This window comes from Notolepis coatsorum (assembly GCF_963971535.1).
Source record: "Notolepis coatsorum genome assembly, chromosome: 6".
NCBI classification, from domain to species: Eukaryota; Metazoa; Chordata; class Actinopteri; order Aulopiformes; family Paralepididae; genus Notolepis; species Notolepis coatsorum.
In genome coordinates this window covers 41,854,287-41,866,905 of record NC_140170.1, presented here as the reverse complement: position 1 = coordinate 41,866,905, position 12,619 = coordinate 41,854,287, and the positions used below count along the sequence as shown (strand labels likewise).

The 12,619-nt window shown below is 43.4% G+C and overlaps 1 protein-coding gene across 1 annotated transcript in view; it reads right to left on the bottom strand.

Annotated features, from left to right (window-relative positions):
- Window positions 1–971: 971 nt before the first annotated feature.
- Window positions 972–12,619, bottom strand: part of necab2 (N-terminal EF-hand calcium binding protein 2) — a gene marked incomplete at both ends in the record, with an annotated part of 380,241 nt that continues 368,593 nt past the window's right edge. The window contains 2 exons of the mRNA XM_084315533.1: window positions 972–1,071; window positions 7,970–8,047. Coding sequence (XP_084171659.1) covers window positions 972–1,071; window positions 7,970–8,047 — 178 coding nt within the window. The remainder of the gene's footprint in view (window positions 1,072–7,969; window positions 8,048–12,619) is intronic.

Here is a 12,619-nt window from a genome sequence, read left to right as displayed (position 1 = left end):
GACACTGGCACTATGATCTACCTCAGGCCACTGGCACTATGTTCTACATCAGGACACTGGCACTATGATCTACCTCAGGCCACTGGCACTATGTTCTACCTCAGGACACTGGCACTATGTTCTACATCAGGCCACTGGCACTATGTTCTACATCAGGCCACTGGCACTATGTTCTACCTCAGGACACTGGCACTATGTTCTACATCAGGACACTGGCACTATGTTCTACATCAGGCCACTGGCACTATGTTCTACCTCAGGACACTGGCACTATGTTCTACCTCAGGCCACTGGCACTATGTTCTACCTCAGACCACTGGCACTATGTTCTACATCAGGACACTGGCACTATGTTCTACATCAGGACACTGGCACTATGATCTACCTCAGGCCACTGGCACTATGTTCTACCTCAGGCCACTGGCACTATGTTCTACCTCAGGACACTGGCACTATGTTCTACCTCAGCCCCACATCAACACTGTTCTGATCTGTATGTGCCATTTGCAACGTGGCATATACACTACCGTTGCAGTGTGCTATAGTCTTTTATTTTCCAGAGTGGGCCTTAGCCCTCAGCAAATAGTACAACCCACAGGACTCTGCGTGTTTAATATTCTGTTCTAAGCTGGCACAATGAGTCTATTCTTGTCTATACTGACCTAGCATGTTTTTCTTAACTTTTTAATTTGTACTTTTTTTATTTGATTGAGATCCTATTGCACTGATCTGACATGGCCACAGACAACATTCCATTTCGATGGTTCACTGACCTGGCATGGCTACAGAAAAGTATATTCTATTCGATTGTACCACTAACCTGATATGGCTACAAACATATTTGACTCTATTCTATTGACCCTATATTCACACGGTGGACATTTTGCTATTATATCATGCTCCGGTTGGTTGACATAAGAGCCAAATAGGCCGCTGTGTGAATATGGTCAGTTCTATTCCATCCCCACACATCACTGACCGGGCACGGCTACAGTGGACACAGACTCAGGTTGGCACAGTGTGTCCACCTTCACATGCTGGAAGGCCTTGGTGGAGACAGACTGGATGTGCCTGGGGACACAGACAGAGAAAGAGGTGAGAATTCACACACACACACACACACACACACACACACACACACACACACACACACACACACACACACACACACACACACACACACACACACACACACACACACACACACACACACACACACACACACACACACACACACACACACACACACACACACACACACACACACACATTTCACTTGTATGCCGTGACAAATAAAACTCTTGACTTGACACAGAGAGAGAGACACACACACAGACACACATATTCATGTCTATCTGTGTGCAATACATATAGTCAAATGTACACACACATCTTCTTTAAGCATGGCCCCTGGCCTTTATCCATGCATACATGCACTTGGAGGTACACGCGCGCACACGCACACACACACCCACTCAAACGGTCCCTCTTTGAGCATTGCCCATAGCCTTTTCTGTAAGAAGTGAAATATTAATGTTAGGGAGGAGGTGAGTAGCAGAGAGCTACATCAGCAGCCTGTCCGTTTCTCTCCTTCCCAGCTCCATCACTAAATCATGACAGAGTGACGTAACAGCGGCTCAGCCACCACAGGGTGAATGAATGGCTGGAGAATGCTAATTAAAATTGAAATACAGCAATTTATCCAAAAGACAGTAATGGAAAAAGTTGAAAACTGAGAGTTGGTCATATATTTCTTTTTTTTCTTTTCTTTTTTTCCCCAAGTTGCTTATGACCAGCCAACTACAGCCAAGGGTTGTGCTAAAGAGAACAAGGGACTGGCGTGCAACACTTATTGGACGAGGCTGGAGTATTTGACATAATCTGAAACAAGATGAATGTCCACACACTCATAATCTTTAATTTTTTTATCCACTTTTTCCTCCTTATTTTTCTATTTTTTCTCCCATCCCAATTTCGTATTGCTAATTCTCCCCTCCAATTCTCCCCTCCAATTCTTCCCTCCCCTGTCTTGAACGTTGCTAGACTATGCCTCCCACTGGTCGGCTGTAGTGAGGATAGAAGCCTTGCATTACGTGTCCCCTCCGGTACACGAGGAGGCAGCCTGTCGCATCTTTTCACCAGACAGCGCGGTCTCTCTGTGGCGAGGAGTAACGCGTGGGAGGCTCACGCTGCCCCGATACTTCCTGTCTCTGCTGTACAGGCGTCACCCAACCGACCTGTAGGAGTCGCTGTCCACAACGTCCAATCCCCACCCATCGACTTTCCACCCGCTACCTCTGCCAATTGAGATAGTATGACGATTGGCGCAAACCGCAGGCAATGCTGACTCGGGGAGTCGAGACCGGAGTCTCTTGCATCGGTGACGAGCGCAATCTCCGCTATGCCACCTAGCCGCCTGAATGTCCACACTCTCATAATCTGAAACAAGATGAATGTCCACACTCTCATAATCTGAAACAAGATGAATGTCCACACTCTCATAATCTGAAACAAGATGAATGTCCACACTCTCATAATCTGAAACAAGATGAATGGGTCTCATTCCCGAACGAAGTTACGACAAAATATTTCGTCTTAGCCAGATTTCTGCCCATTTAAGATATATTAGGGCTGGGAGTGGGAGTCCCCAAATTTTCCTGAGATCAAATTTGATCGTGGCTGAGAGCAGATTTAAGAGTGCTGAGGAGCACTCTTAAATCTGCTCTCAGCCACGATCAAATCTCATGATTGATTGACTAATTTAAAATTGTATTATAACTTGACAGACTGTGTTCTCATAGTGATTCCTTCACGTCAACGCTACAGGCCTCCTTGGAATTAATTACTTAATCATAATTAAAATAAATATGACAATATTTGTATGATAAGAAATTACGTTATTTGATGTCGGAAAAATAAATAATAGCACTACACACTGCAAATGACTCGGAATAAATAAATACATCAGCCACATAATTCTGTTATAATTTTATTGTTGTTCTCATTTATAGTTTGGGACATTTGCTTATTGTATACATTATAAGAGCCAGTGGATAAACATTCCACTGCTCATCTTACCGGTACGATGTTGTGTGTGACAAATAAACCTGACCTTGCAGGTGCACTTGAACAGCAATCATGTACATTGAACCCTGGCATCCAATTAACAGTGATTAATCGCGCCATGCTTAAATGGTCAACTCTGCACCCAAGGCTTACACACACAATTATGGGTAACGTCCAGCATAATTATGCTCGATACGAACGCGCAATGAATAGGGAGCGCCAGTACAGGGACCACGCTGATCTCTTCGCCGAGAGTGACGCGTACCTGCTGGATGTACAGTACATCTTGCGTATTTGTTCCCAACTACAATTAATGTTAAATCAACTCTAAATAGAGTAAAGTGTTAACACTCCCTTCATTTGACACTGCAAGATTTACTGTGCATGAAGGCAATCAATATATTCCCTGTTCTAATTTATTGGGATGCACCTGTTGTGGGAGGGACGCCTACCGTCTGTGTCGGTATCGGATCCTTCGGGGACGGGAGACATGCTGGCTGCTGAGAACAGGAGACGGTGCCCAGCCCCGCGCGTCGTCTCATTCCTGTCGGCACCGTCTACACCCGCGATCGTTGTGGTGTCTATAATGGCCTGGACACGCAGGTCCAGGTCGGACAGGCCCGGGCCTGCTGGTCCTCCTCCAGTTGCCAGCATGTCTCTCGTGTGCTTGGCGATCCGGTGCTTGCAGGACGACTTTATGTCGACCCATTTTTTATTCACCTCGTGGCTGTGCGCCCCTCGCCGGATACAGCGTTTACCTCTCCGGTGATTTGGGCCCATGCCTGATTGATTGATTGATTGAAAGGTTTATTAACAGATTGCAGAATGGGTACAGTACAGTACAGCTCAATATACCTCCCGTTTGTGGGTGCCCCTGTAACCGGAGCTGACGCTACTGAAAAGAACCCCCTTATAGTTCTCCACTCCCGATATCAGTACCTGAATTAATGAATGGAAACTTTATTAACAGATTGCAGAATTTACAATACAGTACAGCTCAATACACACAATTGTTAAGGGGATGCAGACCAGAGGAATACGTTTGTCTTGTTTACAAGGGTTCCCCACCTCCATTTCAGCATTCGTGAAATTCTTACGCCGTTGCTTAGAGGCAGGTGCGCTTCCTCCCGTGTCAGAGCGTCGCTTTGACATTTCAGCGAGAATTTGCACACTGCCCATTGACTGCTTTATAAGGACTGTCGGGGCGTGGTTTGTATGCAAATGACCTGAACGGGAACGCGCTTTCGAGTTTAAGACAGAATGCCATTCTCCAAGCAGATATCAGATCATATAATTTCTGCAACCGTTTCAGCCACTTAAGACATATTACCAGCACGTTCAGGACTCAGAGTGTACTTGTCATAGATTATGTCTCAGTGGTTCCAAGATAAATCTTCCAGAATATATCTTTGAAAAATGTTCGGGAATGAGACCCAATGTCCACACTCTCATAATCTGAAACAAGATTAATGTCCACACTCTCATAATCTGAAACAAGATTAATGTCCACACTCTCATAATCTGAAACAAGATGAATGTCCACACTCTCATAATCTGAAACAAGATTAATGTCCACAGTCACTCTCATAATCTGAAACAAGATGAATGTCCACACTCTCATAATCTGAAACAAGATTAATGTCCACAGTCACTCTCATAATCTGAAACAAGATGAATGTCCACACTCTCATAATCTGAATCAAGATGAATGTCCACACTCTCATAATCTGAAACAAGATGAATGTCCACACACTCATAATCTGAAACAAGATGAATGTCCACACTCTCATAAATGAGCTTCAATACTTTTCACCCGCCACCACTCCCATCGTTTCTTACGTGTGTGGTAGGGGTGTAACGGTATGTGTATTCTTCCCGCAAATTTACGGTACGGCCGTCGCGGTGCGGTACGCGCAGCCATACGAAGAATACGTCTCATAATACCAGTGGTGCAGTGCTGGTATAACTCGGTATAACGGCGTTATACCTCGGTCACTGAGGCTGAAGTACGCGCAATCGCTTTTTACATGGCATTATCCAACCGGACTCCCGGAGAAGCATGCAGCTGCAGAGCCGCAGAGCCAGCGGCGCTCTCTGGGCCGCGCGCTGACGGCCGCGCTGTGAGGCAATAGTATCCAGCTGCAGGACGAGAGCAGCCAAAAAAAACTGTGCATGCGCGCGCACGCGCGTGGAGCGTGGAGCGTTTGACCTACTGTCAATTTGGCACTGCACCACTGCATAATACCACATAGGTGAAAGTAGGGTTGCACTTGCACATTTGACAAATCTATGCTCAATATCTTTACTTTACTTTACACTGGCTTACATTGATCTTTAACGTTGAATATTAAGCTTGTATTGCCAAATGTAGATGATGAATAAAACGTTGAAGCTTGCTTAGGCACGCACACTGACACTCTGCTCTCCCCTCCTCCCTTCCCGTTTTCTACAGCATGTGTCCCTAAAACAAAACCATCCATGATGAATTAATTAAATGTTTGTAACACAGCAGGGTCATTACAATTTTGCAGTTTTCTTTAGTTTTCTTGTTCGCCCAATAATGGTAATTATTGGAAAGACACACACACACACTCACACACGCGCGCGAACACACGTCAACTTTCTCCCGCAGACTCTCACAGCCAGTGTTAATTTTGGCAGCTAATAACATTTTTGTTTTAGTCTTAGTCATGTGTCAAATGCTCCTTTTTCGTTTTCATCATATTTAGTCACCTTCATTTATTTTTCATTTTAGTCTTTTTTAGTCAACTACAGGTCTGAGCATTTTAGTCTTAGTCAGTTTTAGTCTCGATTTTGTCTTTTTTGTTTTAGTCTAGATTTAGTCACAGAAAACGGATGACATTTTTGTCTAGGCATTTTATTCTCTTGTAATGCAATTCTATGTATTCTATTCAAACCAATAGTTTTAGTCTTAGTCATGTGTCAAATGCTCCTTTTTCGTTTTCATCATATTTAGTCACCTTCATTTATTTTTCATTTTAGTCTTAGTCAGTTTTAGTCAACTACAGGTCTGAGCATTTTAGTCTTAGTCAGTTTTAGTCTAAATATATTTTTTTTTATTCTAGATTTAGTCAGGGGGAAAAGCTTCGTTGACGACCATATTTAGTCATCATTTTCATTGACAAAATTAACACTGCTCACAACTGTTAAAAAAAGAAAGAAAAAGCACTACAGTACATACCACCAGATAATCTGAGCTCCTCTCCAGTTGCTGCTACTGTGTTTAAATCCAAAATATTGATAAATCCTCCTTGTTGTGTAACATGTCATCGGTTCTCTTCTTCAGTGAAAGTGAAAGTGAAACTAAGTTGTTGCATAAGTTGTTACAGGGGCAGTAGGCAATTAATTTACTCAGTGGATGCCTGAACACAGAATGACACCAGTATCACTGACTACCACGGCAAGCCTATAGAATATTATTCTATTTAATAATAATTATTATCATAAATATATAATAATAATTATAAATATTGTTTTCCTGTTGTACCGAACTCGTACCGAACCGTGACCGCAATACCGCGGTACCGTTACACCCCTAGTGTGTGGACATTAATTTTATTCAGAGCGAAGCTGCTGTGGCAACCATTAGGCCAGGCCAGAGGTCCCACAGGTCATCTTCACACCAATATCTTTGCTCCATTCTCGTACAACTGAACAGAAATGACCACAGACATGACCATAGTCAAAGTAAATAAATAAACTGCTGATGAGAATAACGATTAGATTTAGGTTGGAATACTTTTTGATCATCACAGCTCTGTCAGATACACTGAAGATCTGAGCAGTGGACTCCCGCAGTCAAAAGCAAAGATCATTATTATTAAATAAATTCATCAGTGAATATAACGACTCAACAACAACAAACTGTTTTGGCTAGAGTTCACCTTCCACTGATCTCCCCTCAGAATTTACATCATGCGATTCTTATTGCATCATCTTTCTGCCAATAAAAGGATGATTGGTCAACCGGGCTTTATTTTAATTTGTATCTTGTGTTCTAATCTTGTGTGAATAAACTTGATGAAGACAAGGCAGTGCTGCTGTCACACAACGGCTCACAGGTAGGGATGGGTACCGAATTCAAATGTGAAAGGTACCCATCCCTAGTCACAGGTATGTCCCGATAAATGTATTTTTCTTTGGCCAGAACCTCGTCGACACAGGTTAGTTCCATCCGTGTGACCTTGCACTGTTTTAACATTTTACGCGGGTTAACCGTCGGTAGTGCGATAGTAAAGGGTTAACCTTCTGTAGTGTGGCAGTGAAAGGGTTAAGCGGCTGTTGTGTGGCAGTGAAAGGGTTTTAACCGTCTGTGTATTGTCGCAGTGAAAGGGTTAAACCGTTTGGTAGTGTGATAGTAAAGGGTTAACCTTCTGTAGTGCGGCAGTGCAAGGGTTAACAGCAGCCAGGAGGGTCACAGATGAAGCCATTTAAGCCAGTCAAGGTATTAAGCATGTAGCTGTATCGTCCCTCAGCTCTGCACTGGAAATGCCACAGAAACGAGCCGCACCGATCCCGCCCCCGTCCCCGTCCCACTAGGCTGTGCATCTTCACGGCCAGGTGTATTTGCTTGGTATGAGAAATATTGATGCCGACTGCGGGCCTGATTTCCCCCAAGCACCCACCAGCCTCGAGATAGTCTTCTCTCTAAGTAGGCTATTTAAAGATTAGTTATAGGACTGAGGCACCTTCGCTTTAAAACTTGCCACTAAAATACTTTAGGACAGTTTTATCACTTAGGAACGTGTGAGTCCACTTCGTTAATTCGTTCTCAAAGTAGCCTAAAGGTCTGGCTCACGTGGCAACAATGGCTCCTTCCTCTTCTTTCCCCCACAAGGTCAGAGTTGACTAGAAGAGTCCCGAAGGCTGGTCAGAAACTCACCTCTTCCATTCCTCTTCTCCGTCCCAGAACTCATAGACCACGAAGGAGAGACCGTCTGGGAGACGCACCGCAGTCACACTGGAAGAGAAGAAGAGACCCTCGTTAACCCTTTCTGGAATGTTCCCTGGGAATTATATCTTGGAATAATTCTAGAGCTCTATAGGGAGGTGTAGTGGTTACGTCATTGCTGTTTCCCACACAGTCCACCCTCCTTGAAATTGCCATGTATTTCCAATGGACCCATTTCTAAATCGTCTCGTTTAAAACAAATAAAGCATGAACATGGGCATGGTGCACCTTTCTGTGTGTATTCATCCACAATCTATAGCTCAACATGAAAATATTCGCAATTAATCGTATAAGTAGCTAAATAATAACGTTTATGTTTTCGTTCACTGAGGAACTACACTCACTTTGGCGCTGCTGCCTGACGTCACCACAGAGCAGACTCCTGGCTGTATCAGGCGACACAGGCGGTCTACTGGTAAGTGTAGTTCTTTTCTAACGACAAATTTAAAACGTTATAACTAACTTTATTTCAACCAAAAATGCTCAAACAATAATGTTAGTGATAGAAGGGAACTCATTTTGTGCAAAATGGAAAGCTTGCCAATGTTCACAAGGCAGAATTATTACAATAGCCGGTAATACATTTGACCCAATGATAAATCCCTATATGGGTGGACCGCGCCGCACACTGAAGTGACGTCAGACTACACCTCCCTATAGTGTCAATGGATAGCATAACTGTTGCATTGTCGTTCGAATGTTTAGTTCTAAAGGTTCCGTCTCAGGTTCTAAAGGTTCTGCGTGAGATTGCACCCATGAGTGGAGCAATACAAAGAGAAAAAGGAGAAATTAAGAAGAAAATAATAATAATAATACAAATAATATCTAGAAAAGATCCCAAACATATCCTGTATACAGTATGTACCAGATGGCAGTGCAAACAATAATTGTAAGATACCATAGATATGGAATTTGATATTTGATTTTCAATTCAGTTTCTATGGTCTATACTCCAGACCATACAAAAAAGGTTGATACTTCTTTTCTTCAAATCTCATAAGCCAAATCTAATGTGTGTGTGTGTGTGTGTGTGTGTGTGTGTGTGTGTGTGTGTGTGTGTGTGTGTGTGTGTGTGTGTGTGTGTGTGTGTGTGTGTGTGTGTGTGTGTGTGTGTGTGTGTGTGTCTCTTAACTATGACATACATTGACTCATTGCTATATACATACTAACTGTATATTCCACATTGCTGACACTATTTCATGTAATGTACTGATTGGAGAACACCAGTTTTCAAGCCCCCCGGAGAGGTTTTAGGCAATTCTCCTTCACATTCCTCTGCATTATATAAAGTATATTTTAATCTTTTGTATAATGTGAAAAATAAACAAACAAACAAACAAACAAACGAACATGAGATTGACATGAATTTAGAATTGAAGACTATGAAGACAACACAGGGAGACAGAAGAGAGGATGCGGAAGGTGAGGGGGAGGGGGAGGGGGAGGGAGAGGGGGAGGGAGAGGAATGGTGGAAATAATACCAGTAATAATGACAATAATACATTTATATAGCACATCTGAGACATAATTTACGAGGTGCTTCACGCAAAGGGTTACACACTGAAACAGGGTTGTAAAATAAAAAACGGACAGAAACACATCATAAATCATTTGAAAGCATTTCAATCACAAGTCTAAAAACAATTAATTTGAAAAGAGATCTCATAAAAGCAACGGGATCATAGTGTGTGCAGTGTAGGCTATGTAGGCTACCGTTCTGTAGGGAGTGAGTTTCCCAAAGAGGGATGGAGGGAAGGAGGGAGGAGGGTGACGAGAGGATGGGAAGATAAATGAGGAGTGGAGGAATGGAAGGAGTGGAGAGAGAGACAGACAGAGGCGATGAACGGAGAGGCGATGAGAGGATGGAAGGACACAATTGAAGATGTATCGCTGTAATAAAAACAAAGAGAGAGGAGAAAATGACAGATGAGCTGTTTACGGTCCTCATATTGTTGTCATCTTTACATCATGGGCCTAATGTGTAGCAATAAGACTGAGGAACTGCAATGATTATAAGTCTCTCTCTCTCTCTCTCTCTCTCTCTCTCTCTCTCTCTCTCTCTCTCTCAAACACACACGTGCACCCGCTGCAGGTGTTCTCAGTGATGTTGTTATCTGATCAAACAGCCTCTGATACGTCTTGATGATGTAACACCACATGATATATCTCCCAGGATATGATCAGGGGCGTTGGTCCTAGTACGGAATCAGTGGCTATGTCGAGGGGAATGTCCTCTGCACGGCTTCGGTTGGAGTTTATGTATTTTTCACTGAGACATGATGTTGGTGCGTTCAAGAATGCCTGGGGGGACTGGGGAATGCACTATGTACTGTGGGGGGGGGGCTGAGCATATGCATTTGACTGTCAATTGCGTTTATGTGCGCTGAAGGTAAATGTTGGGATATATTGGGGGGGGGGGGGGGGGGGGGGTGAGCGTGTGTGTTTTTTTTGTCTCTACTGGTTTTTATTTTAGTTGAGATGTTTTAATAAATAATATCAAAAGTCAAGTCTCTCTCTCTCTCTCTCTAACACACACGCTGCAGGTGTTCTCAGTGATGTTGTTATCTGATCAAACAGCCTCTGATACGTCTTGATGATGTAACACCACATGATATCTATAATCTAAGGAAGATTTGTAGTCACTGTGGTATTCACTCTGACTCACTCGTACATTCTGTATGAACACACAAACACACACACAAAAGTCTCTCCCTGTACTTCCTTCAGGAACCTGAAAGGGGCAGTGGTGGGACGGGCTCCATAACAAGGCTTAAACCTTAAGAACTATAACTATGAGGTCATAATTAAGTGTGTGTGTTAGAAGATAGTGAGGAGGGAAGTTAGACTAGATAATGAAATAAATAGGTGATTAACCAGAGACTAGAGAGAGAGAGAAACAAAGATATTCCACCATGTGTCATCTTAGACAACCTGGTGTCTCTTAGGAGCATCATCTTAGACGGACAGTCCTGATGTCTCTTAGGAGCATCATCTTAGACGGACAGTCCTGGTGTCTCTTAGGAGCATCATCTTAGACGGACAGTCCTGATGTCTCTTAGGAGCATCATCTTAGACGGACAGTCCTGATGTCTCTTAGGAGCATCATCTTAGACGGACAGTCCTGATGTCTCTTAGGAGCATCATCTTAGACGGACAGTCCTGATGTCTCTTAGGAGCATCATCTTAGATGGACAGTTGGTGTCTGTTACATCCCAATGTCTTTGCTTCCCCAGTGTTTGTTTAGTCTCCATCTTGTTTACTCCCTCCAGTCAAAACCTGTACTCCACCATTCGTCCCTGCCATTCCTGCCCCTCCATTGGTGGACTACTTTGCAATACCTCACAGATTGGTCGATGGGTTTCAGGATTCCTGCACCCAATCCTGTATCACCACACCCTGCTTAAACCTGGCTGATCATTTCACTCTCTCTCTCTGGCATGTGGTTAGGCCTCTGTTTGTGTTTTGTGCATTTGTTTAGTACCATGTGCTCAGGTCGTTGAGTAAATGTTGGTATAACGGTTAGTGGCCATAGAGAACTCGTATCAGTTAATGATACTTAATTTGTTTGTCTATACTTGTAGTTGGCAGTAGTTTGCTGTCCTGCCTTATATATTTACCTGTTCCGTATTATATTATTAATGTGTGTTATTTTAAAATGTTCAGGAAGCACTGATGTGGGGTGAGCCGCCATTTCATTTGGGTATTGTTTTCTCCTGTTTTTGTTAGTTAATGGTTTAGGTTATTGAATGTAATTTCTTTTGACCATAGATTAGGTTTGTTTGTTTTGGAGAATAGTGGTGTTTGTTTGTTGTTTTGGCCTCGGCTCACCCTTGAGTTTTCTGTTCTTCCTTTATGTGAATAAATATAATTTTTGTTTACAAACTTGGTCATCCTTTCTGTCAACCAACCTTTATGTTACAGCCCTTTTACCCCGAGACCTTCGGGGCCGTAACAGTGTCTCTTAGGAGCAGGACAGAGCAGCAAAACAAGACCGTTTAGGTCTTTATTTTATTTCAATGTGTCTATCTTCATCAGAGTCAAGAGTGGACAAAGGCAGTGGTGACACCTTATAGCCAGTACTCGAGTTGTGAAAAAAAAAACAGGGGGGATGGTCAGGGCTGCAGATCTCATGACAAGTTTGGGGGGGGGGGGGGGGGGGGGGGGGGCGCAGAGTATGGGGGTCCGGGGGCATCGTCCCCCGGTAGAACATTTGAATGATTTTAATACGCAAATTAAGCTTTTAGGAGTATTTCGAAACTAGAATTCCAGAGTGGGAGTAGATACACTACTCTTGATACCACATAATTACATGGACATGCCCCCCCCCCCCCCCCCCGGGATCTGCAGCCATGGGGATGGTGGATTTTATCATATTTTGTGCTGATAATGGCACAGAGGGGGAGACCAACTGTGTACCGTACCTTTTCATTATTGTAAGCACAAAGATAATATACTTCTAAAACAACTTGCATGATGTTATTATGGATGTTTGGCACCTCAGAATTGGAGTCCGTCCCCGCCCGGGCTGCCATGGCACCACGGCTCTTACAGTAGGGTGAAAAGTGGTTGTAATGGAAGTCT